The 25,052-nt window shown below is 38.3% G+C and overlaps 1 protein-coding gene across 6 annotated transcripts in view; it reads right to left on the minus strand.

Moving 5' to 3' along the window:
- Positions 1-18,171: 18,171 nt before the first annotated feature.
- Positions 18,172-25,052, minus strand: part of LOC127649526 (SPRY domain-containing SOCS box protein 4-like) — a 121,042-nt gene continuing 114,161 nt past the window's right edge. For all 6 annotated transcript variants that reach the window (XM_052134669.1, XM_052134671.1, XM_052134673.1 and 3 more), the window contains one exon: positions 18,172-19,499. In XM_052134669.1, coding sequence (XP_051990629.1) covers positions 19,372-19,499 — 128 coding nt within the window. In that variant the 3' untranslated portion in view covers positions 18,172-19,371. The remainder of the gene's footprint in view (positions 19,500-25,052) is intronic.

A 25,052-nucleotide genomic window follows, 5' to 3' on the forward strand; every position in this document is an offset into this window, starting at 1 on the left:
ATTGGAAACCTAGAAAAAAATACTGTTGAATTTGTATTATTATTATTTTTATTTTATTTTTTTGCAGTGTTCTTTTAATGCTCTATATAAAAAGGCACTTTAAAAATATAAAGATATAATGAAAGAAAATAGAAGTTGTTTAAAAGATTTTAGCCTGGGGATATTTTGGAATTTTGTAAAGGTCTTTACCAGCACCCAGCAATATACAGTTCAGTTAACTCTATCAAGAAAAGTAATGTAAGAACAATGTAATTAATGTAAGTAGAAAAGTAAGAAAGAACAGATAAAAATATCTAAAATTATTTGTGAAAAGTGTGCCATTTCACAAAATGAGAAAATAGGACGGGTTTTTTTTTCTATGGAGGGGTTCAAGTTATGACAGAGCTACTATAGATTACACTTAGGTTCCCCCCCCCAATCTGACTTGTATAGTCAGGAGATGTGCATTTTTGAACATGTGCATTGAGTTATATGTAATGTCTTTTGCTGTGGTTAGGACTTTTCATTCCATTAGTCATAAACTCTAGATCTGTGCTTGTGATGTCAGCATTGTGAGACATCCCATCCCCTGTCCTCCTTTCAGACCTTTCCTATATTTCGCTAGTCCTTTTTACCATGTGTGTTATACAACAGGTTCAACAAAAAAGGAACTTTCAAAGAGATCAACCCTGTAAAATCATTAAAGACTATTCTTTTGTATATGTTTCTCTTCTTTTGTTTTGTAAAGGGTTTTGTTTAACTTCTTTGATGGTCACTGCAGCACTTTCTGTACATTGACCAATAAAGTCTTTCCTTAGAATGAGTGAAAGTGTCTCTTTCTTGTTCAAATGCAATACATTGGGTTTGTTATATGTCCTAAAACTGTTACAATTATTTCTAATTTGTGAGGAAGGTGAAACATCCTCAGTTTTAACATGTTCAGAGAGGTCCAGTCTGCATTTATTTAAGAATATGTAGCATGGCTTTGGACAGCCCTATAGTCATAATATACCAGAAAATAATAACACTTTTCTTTGTATTAATAATGGCAAACAGAGTTGGGATATTGCCATCATTCGTTTTAAATGTATTAATTATAATAACGTCAATTTAAATCACATCATTGTCTCTTAGGTTAATAGGATTTTCGAGCATGAGCTTTTACAATGGCACAATAACACTTGATGATACTTATGGATCTTTATTGCCTTCCAAAGGCAAAACACAGTAACTACTGCACACCTACAGGTACTGTATGTCAAACAATATTCAAATAATTTTAAACTTTAACTTTTAATTTAAGAATCCAAAATAAACAATCACGTCTGCTGAAATTTTGCCAGAGCTTAAAGTGGAACCAGCAATCTTGAAAGGGTTCAGTCTTCTCAGTCAGTACTACGGAAAAATGGTTCCTTCATCTGAGCAGAACAAGACTTAGGGACATTTCCTCCATTTGCCATCTAAACATACCTGTCATACATACGTTAACTAAGTGGTCGTAAAAATCCCCCAAAAAATGACACCTTTGGAATTCGCGGTCAAAATTTACTGACCATTGAAAATGAATGGGAAACACCAAAAAAATAAATAAATAGAGCATTTTTTTTTATCTGTCAAATACACTCAATAAATCAGCCACAATGCAGAAAAAACAGACAGAAATTACAGGGTGAGACTCTAAAACATCCTCAGTGCAAAACATACAAGCCCACTTACACACACACTCACACAGAAAGTCAGAGCTTTTTGTTGTTTTTACGTTTGTCAAAAAAATCTAAATACATCAGTCACAATGCTAAACACACACTCAGAAATGAAGGGGTGAGTCAACACACATACACACACACACACACACACACACACACACACACACACACACACACACACACACACACACACACACACACACACACACACACACCATTGTTGGCATTACATTTTATGCATTTGCCAGACACTTTTATCTAAAGTGACTTACAGAGCCCTTATTACAGGGGCAATCCCCCCAGAGCTACCTGGAGTTAATTGCCTTGCTCAAGGACACAATGGTGGTGGCTGTGGGGATAGAACCAGCGACCTTCTAATTATCAGTTTACCAGTTATGTGGTTTAGACCACTACACCACCACCACTCCATTGCATTTCTGCATATACATGGTGAAATTATTTCTTTTTCACATATCCCAGCTAAGCTGGGGTCAGAGTGCAGGGTCAGCCATGATATGGCACCCCTGGAGCAGATAGGTTCAAAGGCCTTGCTCAAGGGCCCAACAGGGGTGTAGTGTTGCCACCTGTCCCGGTTTTACCGGGATTGTCCTTTTTAATAACCTGTCCCGGGAAATTTATCCACTCTCCCGGGACACTAAATGTCCCGGTTTTCGAAAGGCTACGTGAATATGTATATTCAACTATCTATTTTCTCTCCACTTGAAATAGCCTATGCGTTGTGCACAGAGTGGTCCGTGTCTCTTGTGTGTAGAATCCGCTATCATTGGCTCTGGGACGTGTGACGTGACGTAGGCTACGTCATCTAGCGTGTCTGTCTTCTTGGCAGCTAGCCAGTTACTACAGGCGGCAATTTGAGAAGCAGTGTGAAGAAGATTGTACGTCAACGTCGTTCGTTAGCGTTAACATGGGTGGCGAGACGGAAGACAAAGATGACAGTGTGTTCACAAAGACGGACATGCCAGTAAAAAAGAAAATGAAACATTCAACATACTTTAATAATGACTGGTTGAAAAATGACAATTACTCCACATGGCTAAAGCCAACACCAGGCGACCCACTTTATGCTACCTGCTCCGTATGCTCAGTTAAAATTCTGGTTAAACATGAAGGCAAAACTGCTTTGGATGACCATGCTAAAACAAATAATTTTTTTAGCAAGGCAACTGAATCCACTGAGCTGTTGAAAGTAGTTGCTTTTGTTTTTTCCATACCAGTCAGTAATGCCTATGCAGAAAGAGTGTTCAGTCATATGGAGGATGTTTGGTCCGATAAAAGAAACAGACTGTCAGTTGCAATGGTGAAGTCTGAGCTTCAGGTCAGATTGAATTTCAAATTGTCATGCACTGAATTCAAGACATTCATTGAAGAACAGAAACCACTGATAGCTGCAGCAAAGGGAAACGCCAAGTATAGATGGAAGACTAGGTAAGCTAAGGCCCATTTATGTATGATTTTGTTATTCCAATGTCTGATTGAGACATACTAAATAAAAGTGGCTATAGATGTGGCTAAGGTATGGTAAATGCAAATCTAATGTCATCCCTCTACTTATTTCTTTAGCAAAGCAAAAGCAAGCACAAGCACAGTATCTAAGCAACCAGGTAAGCTATAAGTTAAGATAAGTGAGAATACTTGAGATGTTTAAAATATTCACGACTATGCACAATCTTACTGCACAACGACCAATTGTGTCTTCTGAGTCTAATGGACATTTTCACTTGTGAGCAAAGCGGTGGCCGGGTCATTGATTTGTCCAGGTTTTTTATCAGACATAGGTGGCAACCCTACAGGGGTGTCTTGGTGGTGTTGGGGCTTGAACCCCTGACCTTCTAGTCAGTAACCCAGAGCCTTAACCTCTGAGCCACCACTGCCCTTCTATAAATTAAATTGGTGGAAATTGGTAGAAAAATGCTTATTCTTTGTCTTCTCTTTGCAACAACTTGGTCAGATTTGATTGCAAGCAAAATTACATTAACTGCAGAAACTGTCACTTCTCAAAATTCTTCCTTCACAAGGAGAGTATTAAGTGCAGCTTGCATCCATACAATGGAAAGGCAGCTAAGGAAATTAATAAATGGAGGACTTGCATAGGACCACTCTAATAAGTGTATAAATTGTATTGGTAGAAGTCATGATTAGCTGAGCCTCAGCTGATTGTGAGTTTAACTCACGTGACCTGCATGATTTAAAAAAATAAATAAAATAAAGTATATCTTTTCATGTACGAAACAGGGCACACATTCAGACAGATAACAATATCAAAAGGCCAAAAGTCAAAGATCCAATAAATATGTAGCAAAGGTTTCATGTTTTAAGCCAACATTAAACAGCATTTACACTATGACATCACAAGAACAGTGAGATTTTTATAGCCCAAGGCTGCGTTCAGCGCCGACAAAACGTTTCACAACGTTTTTTAAACAGAAACGGTGATGCGTTGAACGCACTGTTCTGATGACGCAAGAGTTGCAACTATGGCAGCTGAGAAGGCCATTCTTTGTGTTCTTTGTGAAGAATTTTCGGAGCCTGATGAAGTCGATATAAATATGTGTTTAATACTGCAAAATATGCCCGATGTTACAGTTACTGCACTTGCCGCCCAGAACACGAGAGAACTTCCCAATCGAGTGAAGGGATTTGTGGAAACTGAAATGGAAGCACACATCTTACCTAATTCAGACTAAAACATCTATTTAGCCTCACATACTGACTTGATTTGTAGTTCATACTGTTTTAATACCCTGTATTTTCTCTCATTTTTAGGAAAAGCACTTAATTACCATTGTTTATTTCTATACCAAATGTCATACACTTGCAATGAAGCTAAAAATATAGCCTAAACAACTACATCATTATGTTGATATCCTATATTTTACAATAAAACTTACGACAAACATGTCTTCTAATATCCTCAGTTGATCCGTAAACCGAGCTGCATCGAACACATTTGTAAAATACTTTATTTGAACCCATTGTGTGAGTTCACTTTAATTCCGCGTGCTTTATATACATGTTGCTGCTGATTGGACTGCAGTTCTGACACACCCACCAAACAAGAGAAAACGCATCTCAAACCCCGTTGCACACCGGTGCACGCCGTTTCCAGGAAACATGACGTTCAACCCGGAAACCGTAGCAAAACGTTACGCACCGTTTTGAACTTGAACGTGCCCCAGGTGTGCATTACTTTAGTGTCACTTCGAAATTATTCTAAATTGACAACTATTTTTCCTCAGTTTATTTCGTAAACTGAAACTAAACTATTGATTAAAAATAATTTTCGTAAACTGAAATAAAATACATATTTTAAAATAAATGAACATTAAAAACATTATTGGGCTGTTTAGGTGAACACCTGCAGGTGGCGTTGTGGCATGTAATGCTAATGAGATTAACTGATACTCAAAGACAAATGAAGACGGCTCGGACACGAATTATGGCTGGTAGGAAGTCTTTATTTAAAAACAAGCAAAACATTTTTTTCACGATCTTCTATAAATATTTCAGGTCCTACTGTGGCGAAGGCGCTAACGTTAGCATTGGCGCACATTACAAATATTGAAATTACACATCTAATATCTTAATTTCAATCATCAACGAGTTGTTATAACAGCTTTTTTTTTACTGATTTCATGTGGATTCCATTCATAGAACGAAGCAGAATGCATAACATAATGAAGAAAATGCAGTACACACTTTTTCTTCATGTTGGTATTTGGATTATTTCTGCACTACAGCGGCCTCTGGCGTCCTGGTTTAATGGATAACTATATTCAGTCCCACCAGGATTTCGCGTCACTTTTTCCTGAGTTTTGCGGCCCTAAATAACTGAATTTGCTGCGACTTTTCTCAAAAAATGTTATGCAATTTGTGTTGGTGGTTGTTTTGCAGTGAAAACTCACAAATCATAACTATACACCTCTGTAATTTTGTTAATTACATTGTAAATGCAATTACATGTTAATATTTTATGCTGTTAGCAGGCAAACAAAACAAAGAAAGAATCTTTTTCTCACACACACAAAACATACATTTAGGTGAATTGTGGATATTGGAAGACCCTTAATAATTTTTTATTAACATTTTCTGCCCCAGAAAAAGCAAGAAAACTTGAGGTTAAAGTAGATATGCAATATATCTGCTAACTAAAAACACAAATGAGGATTCAATAATTATGCCTGTTGCAATTATTACATTGTCTGATTTATGACCATACAAACAAATACATTTAGAGTTAATATATTTAAGAATTTATGTACAAATTTAAATTCCACAAGTATTTCCAAAAATGTTATTTTTAAATATATGTTGCATAAGTGTACACTGGTGGCCAAAAGTTTGGAATAATGTACAGGTTTTGCTGTTTCGGAAGGAAATTGGTCACATTTTTCATGTAATATTCGCCTTTTATTTTCCAATGTGTGAACAGCTTGTAACGCAACTTAAAAAAATTAGCCCTTCCTGGAATTCCTAGGTTGCCTATTAAAGCCTGTAGACTGATATTCATGGGAAGGGAGGGGGTCGCTTTTCTTGGGAAAATCCAAAGGATGTGACGTTTATGTGTGCTCCCGAGAACCTTGCCTCATTGCTTCCACTAATCAACAGCATCAACAGACAGTCTGCAACACTAGGTAATATTATCTTAGAGATGGAATCCAGCAAACATCTGGCTCCCAGCACAACACTGACTCCTACACAAACTCAGAGTAAGTAAAATAAATAAATAATCTACTGAATCCTGTCTGGCTAACTGGGAATGTTATCGTGGTCAAGTGAAAACTTGAGTGAACATCGGCAGGGCATTTGACCTATAGCCCTGTTCCAGCACTGGAGAGTCAAATATAATATGCTGTCTCAAAGTGTCTAGTAAAACAATCATAACTGTGTCATTTTAATTATACTGCCTCATCTGTCAGCATGATGCCGGTGACGTTCAGTCTCTTTGATTTGGTCGATGCTTGTGTCCCTATGTAGTGTGTGCGCACGGTCACGAGCAACAGGCAGCTGGCTGCAGTTCACTTAACGGCCACAGGTGTCAATAATATCAAGGGTTTCTGCATCTTACATACTGCACCTTTAATTCACCAAAGTAGCATTAAACTGATCACAAAGTATAGTGAGGACATTACTGACATTAAAAAAAACAGCACCATCACTATTTGAAAAAATAAATTTTTATCAAATCTAGACAGGCCCCATTTCCAGCAGCCATCACTCAAACACCTTATCCTTGATGAATAATGCTAAATTGCTAATTTGGTTCAAGAAAATCACTTGCCATTATATCAAACAGAGCTGAAATTGACTCTTCAGTCAATCATTGTTTTGAGGAATGAAGGCTGAACAATGCTTGAAATTGATACAAAAATGAAGATTTCATACAAAGGTGTACATTACAGCAGAGGTGGGATCAAGTCACACAGGTTCAAGTCACAAGCAAGTCTCAAGTCTTAACCATCAAGTCTCAAGTAAAGTCTCTAGTGCAGTGCAGATATATCTATATGTAGTTTAAGAAGTTGTAATTGTCCTGACTATACATTGTGATCAGCTGAATGCCACTTTGGTGAATAAAAGTACCAATTGTTTTTCATAATAGCAAAATCTGTGCATTATTCCAAACTTTTGGCTGCCAGTGTATGTATGTGATCAGTGATAAACATTTATAAACATTTATTTTCAACAAAGTAACCAGCATGAATTGTCATTTTTAGATTTTAGATTTAGATTTATTGTAATCACATTTTTCTACACAACTAATGGGTACTTTGAGTGAATGTTTGGGATTCTGTGTATAAACGCGGGGTTTGTGTCTCATTTGCATCACTCAGGTTGATGATTAAACACTAGCTTTGCTGTCTGCGGTCCCATGAAAATGTAGACATGGATTTTGATAGTGAACACACAGCGTGAAGACGCTGAGACGCTTATACTGTTAATATGGAGATGATACAAATGGCAGCTGTGCGTATGGATATGTTGCGGCTGCTTCAGGCTTTTCAAGCATTTATTTTGCTGCAGTCAAACATGGAGAAAAACGATGGGATTCCCTCAGGTTAAAATTTGTTTTTTTACGGAAATGATAAAACATGGCAAATACCACAAATAATGCAGAGATTGGTTGAATTTGCTAGAATTCTTGCAGTTGCAAAATCCTGGAGGGACTGATATATTTAATAGATGACCATGGATTTCAAGATTATAGAAGACATGTATCATTGTATGCAGTAAATGTAAACATAAATATACAAAGTGACAGAGCACGTCCCATACAGTGAGTCTCAATAATTTATCAAGATTTAATGTTTAACATAAATGTATGAAAAGTTCAAATGAACTCAAATTCAACTTTTATACCTTTGATTTGCTTTTGTTTGGTTCTTTGTGGCTTTGTTGCATCTCAGACCATAATGTTATTGTTATTATGCACAAGTATGCTGAGTCGAAGTAAACTGTGCAAATATTTAGTTTTGCTTTAAGTGTATTGTGTAAGTTTGCCAAGCTTAAATGTAAACGTGTTGCTTTGGTCTACACTCTGGAAGTGTTCTGTTAACTCTGAAAAGTATAATTAATAAAACTGAAACTAAAATATATAAAAACGAAATAGAAATGTGTTTACAAAATAAAAAAATCAACTAAAACTAACAAAATCATTAATGAAACTAACTAAAACTAAACTGAAATTTATATCAAATCTGAAAACTATTTAAAATAAAAACTGATTTGAAAATTAAAAACTATAATAACCCTGCCAGCAGTTGACACTTTCTCTAAAGTTAAAAGAATATCCACAAACATTCAGTTGATGATTTATAGAAGCTGGTTTTGAATCCTATTTAATATTAACTTTCTATAGAACCATAAGTATTTTGTAGGCCCACTTTATAGTTTATATAAAGCTTGATAAGGTTGTTAAAGAAGAAAAAGTATGTGGCTAGCAAAAGTAGGGAAGTTATTGTTATTATCATGGACCCATGCATTCTTCCTGAGACACATGTAGACATGATCTCCGTCTTCCAGAATCAAAGAGATAGAATTAGATGCCATTTCATATTGGTCACCAAAAGCATGATTTACTGCTGCTACCATATATTGTACATTTTTAAAGAGCAATAGACCCATCTGCTTGGTTGAGTGGTGTATCCCAGCAAAACAGAATAGATAGATCCCTGTGATAGGTGCTGTGAAGATGCCTGTAACAGTTGGCAACAATTAACACAGGCTTATCACACCAACATTCTCAGATGAATGAAACATCACAGGTTGAATGACTCATAAGAACACATACCAGTGGTTGGGTTTTAAGCTCTCCCAGCATTCACATATACTTTTTTTGTAAACCAACGTAACCTCCTGTGTCTGTGTTTCCTGCAATTCCAATTGAGGCAGAAAAATGCCACTACATATTTTTCTAAGTAGAATTAAAAATCACTGTACAGTATCACCATTCAACATCATACTACAAAAAAATAAAAATAATTTTTTAAAAAATATATATATTTTTTTATCTACCTACTGTATACTGTAGGTGTTTTCTAATTTAAGTCTTTTAGTCCATAAATATGACAAGTGAAATAAGGACAAAAAGAAAATTGTTACCTTTTCTCCTTAGTTGATCTAGTCATTCCTCACTTGTCTCCAGTCTGACTCTCAGAGTATTAACAATAAATCTCAGCAAGTAGTAGTAGATACCTGAGAGATAGGTGTGCTGAAACTCTCCAGAGATTACATCTATACCCCTTTTCTTCATAGGCATATGCTTTGTGCGCTCAGTGACTCCTTGCTCCAGCTGCTGTACCTCAGACATACAGTTTTAGCTGAATAGGAGAAGCAGCAGCAGATGGAAAATGGTACAGGATATCTGTACCTCAGGACCAGTTTTAGGACACAGTGAAAGTTCCCACCAATCCACAAATTCAGCACTACGGATGCTGTAAAGTTAAGAGGGTACACTTCTTAAGCTGTCTACTTGCTGTATTAAACTATCAGATTATATTTGTGCAGAAGTTGCAACTGTTTGAGAAGAAACAAGATTTAGACTATTAAAAGGAAGCCTACAACCTAACACAAGGTTACTTTTGTTGTAGTACCAGAAATTCCTTCAGCTCCTGATATACACCAATCAGACACAACATTAAAACCTCCTGCCTAATATTGTATAGTTCCCCCTCGTGCTGCCAAAACAGTGCCAACCCGCATTTCGTAATGGCACTCTGAGCTGCTATTCTTCTCACCACAATTGTACAGGGTGGTTATCTGAGTTACTGTAGACTTTGTCAGTTCGAATTAGTCTGGCCATTTTCTGTTGACCTCTCTCATTAACAAGGCATTTCCATCCACAGAACTTCCTCTCACTGGATGTTTTTTGTTTTTGGCACCATTCTGAGTAAATTATAGAGACTGTTGTGTGTGAAAATCCCAGGAGATCAGCAGTTTTTAGAATATTAGACTACTGCACTGCAGGTAAAGAATATACTGATTTTGATATGCAAATGATCAATACATTAACAATTTACTGCCGTTGCTTTGTTAATATGCAATCATGTAATCTATAAAAAGTATTATTATAATTATATAATATATAATATATTATAATCATTAAAGTGATTATAAGTACTTGATTTTGCAATCTGATTAAGAAATACAGATTACATTTAATCTGTTACTACCCAGCACTGGTAAGAAATTAAGCAAGAGAGGTGTAAAAAAAACAGGATTGCTGCTGTCACGTTGTTTGCTACATGCTCCATGCTACACCCCAAACCAAAGCCAAATCTGTCACGTTGTCCCAGCCCCCAGGGTACTGCCATCTGTTTACAACTCACAATTTATTAAACCATTAACTTTTATAACCATTCCTGTGCCACCATCCACCTCATCGTACAGCGAAGCAAAGCTGCCAAACCTAAATAAAAAAAACAACGATCTGTCACCTTTTACAGTGTGTATGTGCATGTGTGCAGGGATTCATGGCTCTAACTCATACAGTATGGATCAAGTCTCATCATTGGTGATATACACTCTGAAACCTTCCACTCAACTGTACGAAATGAAATTCCCACTGTTGCATTTCATTAGATGCTGACACAGCCATATAGGTCTGATATTTATGTGGAAACCAGTGCAGCTCACACTTTAACAACTTACACATATTTATATTTGGTGTCTTTCTTGAGCCATATTGGAAATGCCAAACATTTACAGAGATTTGCACATTACAGTAAAGAGTATTTGAGTGGACAATGTTCTTAATTGTCATGAAACAAATGTCACAATGCAAAATAAATAAATGATAATTGTACTAAAAATAGGTTTTATTTTTCAAAATATAATGTGACCTGGATATTTCACCCATATTAATATAGTAATCAATCAGTACCATACTATATATCAAAGTACTATGGTATTACCACCTGATACCATCACAGTGCTATGGTACCACTACAGTAATTCTTTGTAATGGCCATTTTCTTGTTCATAAAGTATTTCTGAATTGTGCATTTGTGCTTCTATGGATATGTGTGTGTGAACTCAGAGTGTTCAGTACGTTAGATCTCATTAGGAATTTCTCCTGGCTGTGAAAGCTAATTAACCTAAATTGAGCAGCACCAGTGCAGACACAGATGAACCCAAGGGCCTGCTTTGTGTTTTTCAAATTAAGAGGGCTTCACTTTTCCTTGTGTCAGTGTGGTCATTAGGGGAAGGGTTTATGGGAAAATAAATTGAACACAGAGCAAGTCATATCAAAGCACAGGCCTAATTCACTTACATTTTGGAGAACAAGACAAATAGAATCTGGTGCACAAGCTTTAATATGAATAATTTCAATGTTTGTTTTTTTTTAAATGCAAAACGTTTTCTGTGAGGGTTATATTTAGGGGTAGGGTTAGGTTAGATCTGTATAAAATACATGGAAGTCTATGGAGAGTCCCCACAATGAAAGTTTGTGTGTGTGTGTTTGGCCAGAATGTTTTAATGCATCAGTTTATAAAAGGTATTGTTCACCTTTCACTTTAATTGCATCTTTTTTCATACAATGAAAGCAGGGCTGGACTGGTAATCTGGCATACTGGGCATTTTCCCGCTGGGCCGACGCACTTTGGGGCCAATTGGGGGCGGACTGGCCATTGGGAGAACCGAGCGCGCCAGTGGGTCGTCTGCAAAACGGGCAGAATGGGCCGCGATAAGCTAAAATGAGCCACTGCGTTATGCAGAATGGACCACAAAATGAACACTTACCAGTTGCTAGTAAAATCCCGGGCCAATTTCTCTTCCCAGTCCAGCCCTGAATGAAAGTGAATGTTGACTGAGACTAAAACTAAAACTCTGCCTAACATCTATTTTGTTGCACAGAAGAAAGAAAGCCATACGGGTTTGGATCAACATGAGGGGGAGTAAATGTTAATGAGAAAGATTATAAATTTTTTTGGTGAACTATCTCTTTAATAAAGAGCAAGGAGGTGGTGTAGATGGAGATAATTGTATCCTCTACCCCTCCCCAGTTGTCAACTGTGGGATAGCACAGATGGTCTGATGTTAGAAAGCAACCAGACAGCCCCATTACTCTGTATTTTTGTTTTAATCTTGAGTGCCTCCATTTCCATGGTAACCAAAATATCCCATTGTTTTTATTTATTTATTTTTGGGAAGGGGGTGGGGTTCTTAGTGGCTGGTTAATAGACAATGATTCAGCACTTTGTTTCTTATTTCACTTTACTTAAAACCTACTAGAAAGACAATTTCCTCTCGTACTAGCTTATTCCCTCCGAACCCCCAATTCTCTGAAACCAACTGAAATGTGTAAACAAAATGTTACTCCTTACTGTAATTTGAAAAACAATATTATTAATATTGTACAGCACATTTGTTAAGTAAAATTGCAAGTGAAGTGTGTGGCGGCAGGGGCGCGGTCCAGCGTTGGTCCGGAGAGAGAGAAAGCAGTATGGGTGCACACACCTGAGCGCTATAATGTCTAACACCTTTTTCTGATTGCAGTAAGCACTGGGGAGACCAATATAAGGAGGAGCCACACCAGAGGTGAGGAGAGAGTGTCACGCTTCAACCACAGAGTGTTATCTGATTAAAAACATACCTTTTGAGTTGAAGCCCCACGTTTCCCATTTCCTTCTTTTACCCCACAATGAACCCGTTACATTGGTGTCGAAACATGGGAAGGAGGAGGGATGTGCTGTCGTGGAGTCCTCACTGCTACCGTGCGCCAGGGGAGGGGTCGCTGCAGGCCTCTGGTAGTCAGAGGAGCTGCTGCCGGCCGCTGGGTAGGAGCCGCTGTTGTCCGCCAGAGGGCAGAATAGTGGCTGAAGACAAGGCGACACCATGTCCATGGACCGGCGAGAAAGTATTTCTCTCTCCTCTCTCTCTCCCCTCCCCTCTCCCCAGGTTCCCAGGGGGCAGTGTTGACCATCGGCTGGCGGAATGGCCGGAAGGGCAGTGTCTCCCCTCCAGAGATGGGGGGGGGGGGGTACAGATGGTGCCCCAACCTGAATCGGGCGGGGGAGGAGTGTGATTAGGAGGAGGGTGCGGCCAGGCCGTGAGGGTGCAGGGTTACTCCAATAGGGGGTTGCACCAATTCCAAAAGGAGTGTCACTTCCATTACAGTTAGGGAAAGGGTCAGGTTTAGGGGCTCCCTACACTTTTGCTGGTGGATTGCAGCTCCCATCCCTTTTTGGAGCTCTGCCTGCAGATTTATCTTTTAAATGTCCACTGAGTGGTACCAAAAATAGTTTATAGATGATAATGATGTATTATTATTTATTTATAATTGTGTATTTATTAACCATAAACCCTAACCCAAACCCCAACCCTAAACCTAACCATTAACACTCTATCAGTAGTGTCACAGGGTAAGGTAAACACATTTGAATTGATCCAAAGTTGCCTAATGGGAGATGGCACTTAACTCCAGTAAGAATGGGGTCCATATCAGGGTACCAGAACATTCAGTAGCAACATTCAGTCAACTTTCCGTGTGACCATGTTGATGTGACCCAGGTATTTGTATTATTATTTAGTTAGTTAGTTTTGGGAAGGAGGTGGGGTTAGTGGCTGGTTGATTGAGAATTCAGTGCTTTGTTTCTTGTTACATTTGATATAAAATTTGGACCATTTCCTCTTGTCGTAGCTAAGGGTGTATTTACACTTGGTCACTTCAAGCATTTTTACTGATCAGATTGCTATCCGATTAAATAAGCACATTCCATTGAAACGTGGCTACATAAATGCGTCTCCCCAAACAGATATAAATCAGATCTTCAATTCCCAAGCTATATGCAAATAACACAGAGTTGACTTTAGTGATTATGCTAATGCAGGGCAGGTAGGAAAGACATGTCCATGTGTGTCAGTTGTGCTTATTGTCAGTGTTTAGTTTAAGTTTTGTCAGTGTCAAAATGTTCTCTCTCTCATACAACATGCATCTGTTTTTTGATTTGTTATTATTTATTGTGCAACACTATCTCTATGCAAATACTCATTAGCAGCTGTTATGTTTTGATTTTCCCAATGCAGACATAGCACTGTTTGAGCAGAGTAAAGTTTACATACTGTACATATATGTTGTTTGAACAGCCAGATGCATTTACACAAGAAGGAGTTTCATCTGCAATGCATCTTACATCACCTCCAGATATATATTCATTTCAAATCCATCTTGGAGGGCATTTACACTTGGACACAGTGTGGATGGAATATTCTTGTTCCTTAAAGCACAGTTATGTCAGACAATGGGAAAATTCAGCTTTCAGCTTGGCTTTCAGAAAACCCTGTAAGGCTGCTTACAGTGTGCTTAGAAGCTAAACAGGAACCAGAGAGAGTGGAGACACATAGACATAATAGATGGATTGCATTCTATTTATACAGGCTGGCTCGGAAAACCGAGTGTGAGAGGAGAAAGACGGCGAGTGAAGGAGGGAGAGAACATGTCGACTTGGCACCAATCTGTTTAATCTCTCTGTACATTCCCTATGTGTTTTACTGTTTGAGCTAGAGAGAAATGCATACAGACTCATTTTAAATCTGAAGATCAAATCCCAGTAATCACCTATTCAATACTGGGCCATGCTGATTCCAAATCTCATATATCCCCTTGAGCATATAGGCCATACTAAATTAAAGGTGATAAACGCTTAGCAACGTATTAAACAAGACCACTATAACATATGCACACCAGACAGAAAGTGTGGCAGAGGAATCAGTTCGTACAATAACATAGACGATAACGACAGCTGGGTGTGCGGAGGGATACAGCAAATGAGGTGGGATGGAACTAGTGGTAACTAGGAAGCGTAACGATACACGTCGTATTGTCCGAGTATTTTACTAATTTATCTGAAGCTCGATAGCAATTAGCTCACTTGTGTTAGCTTGTGTAAACTTGCTAAAAGTTTAGCATCTCCATCAAACCCCAAAAGTTCCATAAAAGTCCTCCACTGTGTAAATGTGATGCCAAATTGCACTCTGTTCTCTGTGTCTTTTAGCACATCTTCAACTTTTGGTAAAGCAAAATTGTTCCTCTGTAAACATCTGCCATGAATGTTCATATTCTCCCTGCTAAACAACTTACTACAACTAGCCATGACTCTAGTCTCAGCCTCAGAATGCATGCCGACGGACTGCCCTCAGTTTGTGCGCTAACCGTCTGATGGTTTTAGCACACAAATCTGGAAAATCAGCGCAAATCTGCGCAAATCTGATCGGCTGCTTCAATATAAACCAACTGTGCTTTCTTTTTACATGTCAGTTAGTTGGCTTTTTCTGTCTAAATTGGTGGTTCTTGGCCAATTGAAGCAACTATAGCCCCTACACGAGACTGCCACGCAGCAAACTCACACTTTAGGTTGAGCTAAAAAGTTATGGGTGGAGCTGAGTAGGACCTCTTAATATATAAACATCATTGTTTGATGCCTGAGAGGTACAGATAAACCCCCGAATGGCTTACTTATAGTTGTCAATGAACAATAAGCTATGCAAAGTTGCTAGTATGGTATGCTAGTTGCTGATTTCTGTTTCCAGTCCAGCCCTGGTTGATTAACATGTGTACATATCAGTGCCTATCCAAACCTAAAATGTGTACTAGAACTACACTCTTTGTACAAATACCTGTGAATCTGAATAAAATGGTTGAATATAGGCACTAATGTGAAATTTGACCAAATATTTTTAACTCTACTGGTTAGTAATTGCATGAATTCAGTTCGTTGAAGGTTTTCTGTAATGGCTTTCCAACAGTGTTGTCCCTCAAAAAAAAAAAACATTCTGTACTCTTTGATTTCCTCCTTTCATAGATAATCGAGTTATGGCGCATGAAAGGGAAGTCTACAGTGAGAACACCAAAACAAAACATGGTGTCTCCAGTGTTTTCTCAGCAGAACAGCTTTGCTGGAGCTGTATTATTTGACCCAGATAATGTTGTGACCTGTGCAGTCCAGGATGCACCTGCATGTGGAAGCATTTAGACACGAAGATCTTTGCTCCAAACCAACATTGCCACCAGCTCCCACACTCACACACACACACACACACACACACACACACACACACACACACACACACACACACACACACACACACACACACACACACACACACACACACACACACATGTTGTGTTTCCATGTTTTATGGGGACTTTCCATAGACATAATGGTTTGTATACTGTACAAACTTTATATTCTATCCCCTAAACCTAACCCTACCCCTAAACCTAACCCTCACAGAAAACTTTCTGCATTTTTACATTTTCAAAAAACATAATTTAGTATGATTTATAAGCTATTTTCCTCATGGGGACCGACAAAATGTCCCCACAAGGTCAAAAATTTCGGGTTTTACTATCCTTATGGGGACATTTGGTCCCCACAAAGTGATAAATACATGCTCACACACACACACACACACACACACACACACACACACAGTGGCCACACACCCATAGGGAAGGAAGCACATCAAGGATACCTTTTTTTTCTTTACGCCCATCTCCCAGTGTTCGATAAGATTTACTGTCGCCCTCCTATTTACACCCCGGAAAGTTAAGGAAATGGTCACTGGCCCATGTCTACACAGCATATGGAGAACCACACTGGGAGGAAGTCAATACAATGCTCATTTCCAAGAGCTCAACAATTGCCTGCTAATGATGAAGGTCATAAAACATAAACAAGCAATGATTCCCAAGCCATTATGTAAACATTTGTACACAAACGTAGACACTCACGTGGCACGCCATTCTCTTAAGAATGCAATGCATGGAACAGTTGGTTCCCTTTGGTCAAACAAGTTTGTTGTGACATAAGACAAGATTGGGGGAAAGGGAGGATCAATGTCCTGGCTTCAACCCCGTCTCGATACAAGACGAGCTTTGATCAAGGCCCTGTGCTCTCGGATCCATGTTATTCAATTACATTTGAGCTGATTCCAAAAGTAAAGTGCAGAGGCAAAGAAAAAAGAAGTCAATTTTCATGCTGGCGTGGAGGGCAGTGTCTTGCATAGATTTCCAATACAACAGTCCCAAACTTATCCAGATACACTGAACGAAATCAGGGCAAGATTAGGCCAAACACTATTTGAAGCAAAGGCTCAGCAAATGCATTCTCCGTTACCTAAAAAAAGCCACTTAAAGTTTGTTGATTATAAGGGAAGTAATCAACTGACTAAGTAGGTGTACAGGTGTACGTAATTAAGTGGTTGGTGAGTGTATTTAATTTGTTGTGCTGTTAAAAATGATTCCAGATTGTTTGTCACCCAGCAAAGTTCCTGCGCTTGATAAACAGTTGCCATTTTTTTTCCCCTTCTGCTACATTGTGCTGAGGAGCTGCCATGCCTTGTTAAAACTGTGTATGCTTACTGAATGCTAAGTATCAGGGGTGGACTTGGAAGAGAAATCGACCCTGGATTTGAAATAAAATCCAGCCCAAAATTTGTTGAGTGGTGGTGTGGGTGGCGGAGGGTTGGTAGGTGCATATTGCGGTGCCTGTTTCTCCACCGGGCCACCGGGGAGTCCTGGTTGTTCCTATGGCCAGTCCGCCTCTGTTGCATATAATACTTACATAAAATACAGCCTATTGCAACAAATTTAATTACTTGGATAAGAAATCATAAAGAGTGGCCAATTTCGGGTCAGGTTTACATGCTCTTGGGTATCGGCCGGGTTCAGGCTTCATTTTAAGGCCCATCCAGTCCTCTACATTCCATGGAAAAATTCTTTAAAAATGTACAATTTGTGTTTGAGAGAACAAATTAAGTCATGATAATGGCAGAATTTAAATTTTTGGTGAACTATCCCTTTAAAGCATTCTGAAGTGGATGCTGTAGAGAACAGAATGCGTGGAAGTTTGATTAACTGAAGTAAAATCACCTGAGGATATTGACTGCGACTGAAAACCTCCCACAAATCTGAAAAGAGCGTGAGAAGAATGTTCCAATTCTTCACAGATTTAGGTTAGATAACATACTTTTCAGCCTTAGACTGTGATAGAGTGGGAGTCAGACAAGAGAGAAACAGGGACAGAAACCAGAGAGAGAGAGAAAAAAGGGGGAAAGGAGGGAACCTTCTGAAACGTGGAACAAAGAAGTGCTGTAATGTAAATTGGCCCTACTGTTCTTACTTGTTAAAACACACACCCAGTGATCTTCTGTCTCAGACAAAATTGTTAAAGACATCCTTCTCATTCACTTGGCTTTTATTCACATTTCAAATATGCTAACGCTAGCAAGATCTTTACATTCCATTGTGTGCCTCAGAACATCAGACTTCTATCTGAGCATTCAGACAGAATAATAATAATAATTAATAATAATAATAAAAGCAGCATCCCAGTTTAAAATAGGAAGCCATATGTGATGAGTGTACAATAATGTTCAATATCTATGTGCTAGTTCACACATTCTCAGTTCATTAAAAAGGAACTAGAACCTGATCAATAAAATTAAAGATAGCCAAAACATCTCAATAAAACTATTATCAAAACCGAAAGTTCACGCGCACGATAAAATCAGGATACAAATTCAGATAGAAAAGTGACTCAAGCCCACAGAGGAAAAAAAAGTGAATCCGTATATGATTGTTGGTCGAATATGTGTGTATGCATGTGTCCTTGGGAATACACATCCAGCAAATGGTAAAATGACTTTTGTTAGTCCGTATATTAATGTCACCTGGTGCTCCTGTGTGTAGGTACTGCACCTACCACCTTGGCACCTTCCAGGGCTGTTAGATTTTGAGTTGGAGTCGGCTGTGCCCTACATACAGCTGCCTACATCTCCTTTTACTGTGCTCTGCAGGCTTTACATCCAGGGAAGCAGCGAAAATATTATTACTGTGGGCTTTCAAAGGCATCCAAAGGTTAATGTGCTTTATGAAACACCACTTCCTGTCATAGGTGTACACCTGGAGGTGCTGCAGGTCTGCAGAGCACCCGCTGTTCAGCCGTGTGTCACACTTTCCCATGAACTTCTTCCAAAGCCGTCAATAATTTAATCAAGGAGAAAAAATCTAAATAAAAATGAAACAAACAAAAAAAAGCTAACTTAAGATTCCACCAGTGAGCCACAATGTAAACATTTTCCTTCTGCGGCCTGATGGTGTCACTATAGTAGCACCTCAGGCTTCCTCTCTGTGTCTGTGAGTGTCTCTAAGTGACGGCCTGTGCTCTCACTGGTACTGGAGGTAATTCTTTAGAGACTGAGGCAAAGGCAAGGTCTCGATCTCCTGCAGACGCTCACGTCCCAGAGCCAGTCGTGCTGCACGACGACACAGGTCCATCAGAGGGAGAGGCTCCGCTAGAGAGAGAGAGAGAGAAATGGAAGAAAAGAAAAGGGAGAAAGAAGATAAGCGACTGTTAGAACTGTATTCAGAAAATACCCTTGCAATATACTTAAACGATGTACATAAACATTTTCATATTCACAATTTTTTTCTTGTTTTCCAGTTAAGTATCCAAACACATTTACTTGAGGAGCAAACCTGCATAATGTATTAAAGCTGATTTGTGTAATGCTTTTTATGTTTAAATATTTGCTCATATCTCAGCTTATTAAGCAGAAACAATTATAAGTAAACCATTTGTAGGTTGACTTCCCTGTAAAGTGTAAAAACTGTGGCTATGTTGCACTTTCAGCATTTATCTATTTGTTTTAAGTGACACATCCAGCCCGGCAAAACAACTCTGGTTCAACCAATGGCGTGATTTTGGATGGCACTATCACAATTTGTCAATCATGGCTGTTTTCGTCTTTTCAACTGATGTAGAGTTTAAAGATTGGGTTTTCTGTCCAGTTTTCTGTCCTTTTTGAGTCTATTTCCTATTGAAAAAGGACTGTAAAAAAAAGCCATTATGCTTTAGTTATATCACAGCAATGAACCATGACTTGCTACTTGCTAGTCGGCTGATGGGGGAGGAACAGTCTCATTCTAATGAGCATTTGATTGGACTAAAATCTGCTTAGCGCAAGATTAGTTAGAAGAAAGGCAGATGAAGGGCCCTATTTTAAGAGCACTATGCCTTAAGCGCAGTGATACATTGTATGAGCAAAGTCAGTGGGCATGGCCATGATGTTTTGTTATTTTCATGCAAGCATGTGCTAAGTCTAGGAGCAAATGGGCTGGCGAAATTGAGCGCACAATGTGCTAGTGGGCTGGGTCAAGTGCAATTTAATTCTGAGCTTCTTCTCCGGTTATTGCACCATCTGCTTACAATTATATATTCCATTCCCTGTTTGTTAAAAATTTTGCATCATGCTCAGTGTGAAAAGTTTTGATGCAAATTCTCTGTTGATTTTTGTTGCTTTGTCACATTGCTCTTGGTGTGAATAAGTGTTGCAATTGTAAGTTAGTCCCCATTAACTTCTTATTACTGGTGTTCTGGCAAGTTTTTGGTAATTCCCATTATTCACAGTGGTGATCCTCATTAGATCCTCATAACATTTATTTGGTTCTTTACTGTATTAAAATAAAGAAATCAATGTAATTTTGTAAATTTTGTATTATTTAAATCAGCATAATAAAGGCAGTTGACCACATACTACTATGATTTATAAATACTCTCTAATTTAATTTGCATTAGAATAACGAGAATTCGATTTTTTACATTGAGAGACTGGGGGGAAATATGCTTAACTGTCATGCAAATAATGATACAATGCCAAAATCTAAAATAGGTCCTAAAAATAGGCTTAATTTCTTATAGGAATATTCAAGCTTAATCCCCGGAATTTGTGCCATAATGTTGATTACCACAAAAATGTATTGGACTCTTCCATTATTTAAAAAAAGAAGCAAAAATCACAGTTACAGCATTTACAATAAAAGTGAATAGGGCCAATCCATAAATGTTAAAATACACACTGTTTCATCTATATATAGCCACAAGCTAACATGATAAATTTGTCGCCATGTACATATATTGTTTTTGATTTTTGACTTTACTTTTTTTTTTGCTGTACTTTTAAAACACTTTTAGAAGTGTATTTTAGTTTATAGACTGGATCCATTCACTTCAATTGTAAGTGCCTTATTGGAACAAATTTTTGCAACAAAAAGGGACGAGTCTAAATTATTTTCTGTGGTAATCAACATTATGCTACAAATGTTTTCGATTAAGCTTAACTTGTATTGGACCCATAATATTCATTTACGTAAATTATAAAATTGAAAAAATATCTCTTGATTTTGGGTTGAAATATGACCCTGACATGTTTCTGACAGGTTAAGTGAGATTCACCCACAAAGGAGAAAAATATATGTCTCCAACAATTTAAACAAATTATTATCCAGAAGCTAAACACAATGAATGATCTTGTCGACAAAAGCCAACTGAAAACATTGCTTCCTGATCCCAGTGAAAAACTTACTTCCTTCTACATATACAGTATAGCCTATACACTTATAGGAATATCACCAGTAAGTTCTGATCGTCTCATGTAGTGCCAGATAGCAATTGTAGATGTGCTGTACCCAGTGGGTGTATGCTGGGGGAGGGGTCATAAGTGACAGATGGATCAAAGTCTGGACATGGTGCTCTGCTGCAGCAAAACTGTATAATTTTTCATTGCCAGCCTACACATGCACACACATAAGCTAGCAAGCTTCAAGGTTAGCATGAATACTTCAGTAATCATGTAACACACAACAATATATGGTGAAATACACAACCCACACGCTGACCTGTCATTCGATGCAATCCTCAGGCTGTCCTCTGCCTGTACTCAATCACATTAGGGCACTGCCTACATGTCACTTGTGGTAACAAATCAAATTCATGTGATTTATACACAATAAATCCAATTACAAGGCCCGATATGTCAATGCAATTTCATTGTGCGTGTTATCAGACTCTCGGAATGGACTAATAAAATATCTGATAATACAGACTACAGCACTACATGGTGGGAGAGGTCTGGTCGTTTTTCCCACACAGCAGCCTGTGATTTCAGGGTAGCTCACACACTTGAACCAGTAGAGTATGTCAGTACAGTAGGTTTTTGCATGAACATATACAACTACAAGTTTAAACTGTAGTGCTAAAAATGTTTTATAGACTAGTTTTTCTTTTATTTTCCAAGGAAATGTTAGAGCTGCTTGCCCATGCAAAACTCACCTCCACAATGCTAGGGTGTAGGTGATTCCAAGGGCAATGCAATGTGGTTGTTAGGGTGTTCTGGGTGGTTGATAGGACATTGCTTGCATGTTATGGATGGCTGCTAGGCTGCTGGTATACACATATTTACTGGCCAAAATAAATCTTAATTCCCATGTCTCAGTTATATTCTGCTCCCTATATATGGCTTGGGCCCCTCCTCCAATTGTAAGTCTACAAGTCTGCCTTAAGTTTAATCACTTAGAAATGTAATAGCACAAGCACTACTAAATGGTCTTTTTTTGAGTCAATCCTAATGGCTGAAAAATTATATTCAGCTTTCCAAATGTTTAGCTACACTATATGATCCACAGACCTGTGGAACACCTGTGTCCTTCAGTTGAAAACCATGACCGCACACCAGATGGACAAAGACCCTTGAGAGAAAACACTGAGAAAAACATCATTCAAATTGGTCACCTAAGGTCAGGAAATCAGACATAAATAAATCATACATCAACTATATGTGGCTAAGCAATATTTCAAAATAATATTTTTAGTCAATACCAAAAACATAAGAAAATACATTTTCACAGAAATTGTCTGATTCTGTTTTGCCCTGGACAGTGATTTTATGGTCAATTTCCCTTAAGTAGTCCATACATATGTATTCAGCATTCAGTCATGACACACTGCAAGTCTGAAACTACCGTGAGTGATAGCTCTCAATCTCCGTTGACTGCGTCCATGCAAAGCATTCAAAAACATTACATTTCTCTACTTCCAATGATAAAACACAATGTGTGACAAATCACTTGGTCCACTAGGTTGACACTCTGAACCATCTGGAAAGCTTGTGTCAGGCTACAGAGAGATGCAGTCCATACTGGTCCAAGCTGGTTTATGAGTGGTTTGGTAGAGGTCTAGCTGGTGGGCCATCATAGCCACCAGCAGAATGGTCTTTCTGATAAAGCATGGTCAAAGACCAAGGGAGGCTTGCTGGTTAAGCTAGTTAAGATGCCTGGTAGGGACACCAGCCACTAGCATCCAAAACATTACATGTGCTGATGATCAGCAACCGAGCTGGCCTTTCAACATGAATGGCACTGACTGAGAGGAAGTGCTCTCGGAGATCAATGTCAATAAATCATTGTGAACTGATTAATGTCTACGGCTGATTAATTGAAAAATCGGCGGCGGTCAGGTCAAGGGGCCTGCATTCCGCCCACAGAATGAGAGAGAACACAGACTACCATTACAGCATATCATGCAAACCAATATAACAATGTGTTTACAGCTCTGACAGGCTGGACTCTGTTGTGGCTTTTGTGTTGTGGTTCAAGCATCGACTTAACATAATAATCATCCCACCACAATTGATCCATAATAACACAAGATCTGTGAAGTTTTAGGAAAGTGTACTGATCAAAAAGGTTGCTTTGGTAATTTTGACACTTAAACATAAATTATCCATTTAGATGAGTCAAGCGTAACACCCGGTAATTAGATATAGATGTATGAAGAACTTAGTTCATAATGTACTCCTAACCCATGATATTATGATAGGATTTTACTTGTATTAAAACGCTGTCGTGGCTGCGGTCATTATGAAGCCATAATGGGGTGACTCATAAAACTCACATTCATTAATAATTCAATAATGTAACAGGGGAGTTTAATATACTTAGCTAGGTCAAGTATATGACTATGCCTAATTCTATGGTTAATGCAGAACATGAAGTTTATTTAATGAGCGGAACAATTGTCAGAACTACATGTTTTATAGAATTTACATGTGCCCTTAAGAGGTTTTGTAATACAGAACATGTTGTACAGTACCTAAGCTGTTCTGAGCTAAAGAGCGAAAGAGAGAGAGAGAGAGAGAGAGAGAGAGAGAGAAAAGGGGGTATGGCAAGTAGATGTGTTCATGGCACTGAACCATGATATGAGGCAGAGCAAGGTAGGGCAATACACCAGGTTTGTTTGGAATGACATAGGCTCATATACTCTGACTATAAATGCAATAGGCTCTACAGAGTGTATATAGTGTACAGTATGAAAATATAATGTACAGTATATGAAAATACTGTACACTATATTCCCCTGGCCTCAAGATGCGCACTAGTGACTGACATTAGTGGCTGTAGCCTTTAGCTTCCTCGTTAGCGTGCCCATCTACCATGCTAGAAACCCCGGTTCGAATCCCGCTTGCAATGGGTCAAGCAGGGCCAGTTACAGCATTACACTAATATATATATTTTTTTTTTAACACCTAACACCTAACCCTACCCCTATCCTAAACCTAACCAATAAATTAACAGTAATATAATCAACCAACAATATAAGACATAACAAACAGATCAATACAGATACTCTCACAATAATCACAGTTTGCATTTTAGTGTAGCAAACTGCTTATCCGGAGGTGAGAAAGTACTGTAAAAGAAAAAAACAGAAACTCTCTCAGATTTCCGCTAAAATAAATGTTTGATAGTAGAATATATGGGGAACAACTGCTCTACCCAATGCAATATACCCTATACAATCACGGTAAACAATCCACACCAAAAAAAAAGAGCACTGTGAATGAATTAATTTAGTGAATTGAGTTAGTATCCCTACACTCTCATACTACTTACGTATTTACGTGAATACACTACCGTTCAAAAGTTTGGGGTCACTTGTCTGAAATGTTTCTCATGATTTTAAAAACCTTTTCATCTGAAGGCATATGCTTAAATGTTTGAAATTAGTTTTG

Source organism: Xyrauchen texanus, chromosome 9 (assembly GCF_025860055.1).
Source record: "Xyrauchen texanus isolate HMW12.3.18 chromosome 9, RBS_HiC_50CHRs, whole genome shotgun sequence".
NCBI lineage: Eukaryota > Metazoa > Chordata > Actinopteri > Cypriniformes > Catostomidae > Xyrauchen > Xyrauchen texanus.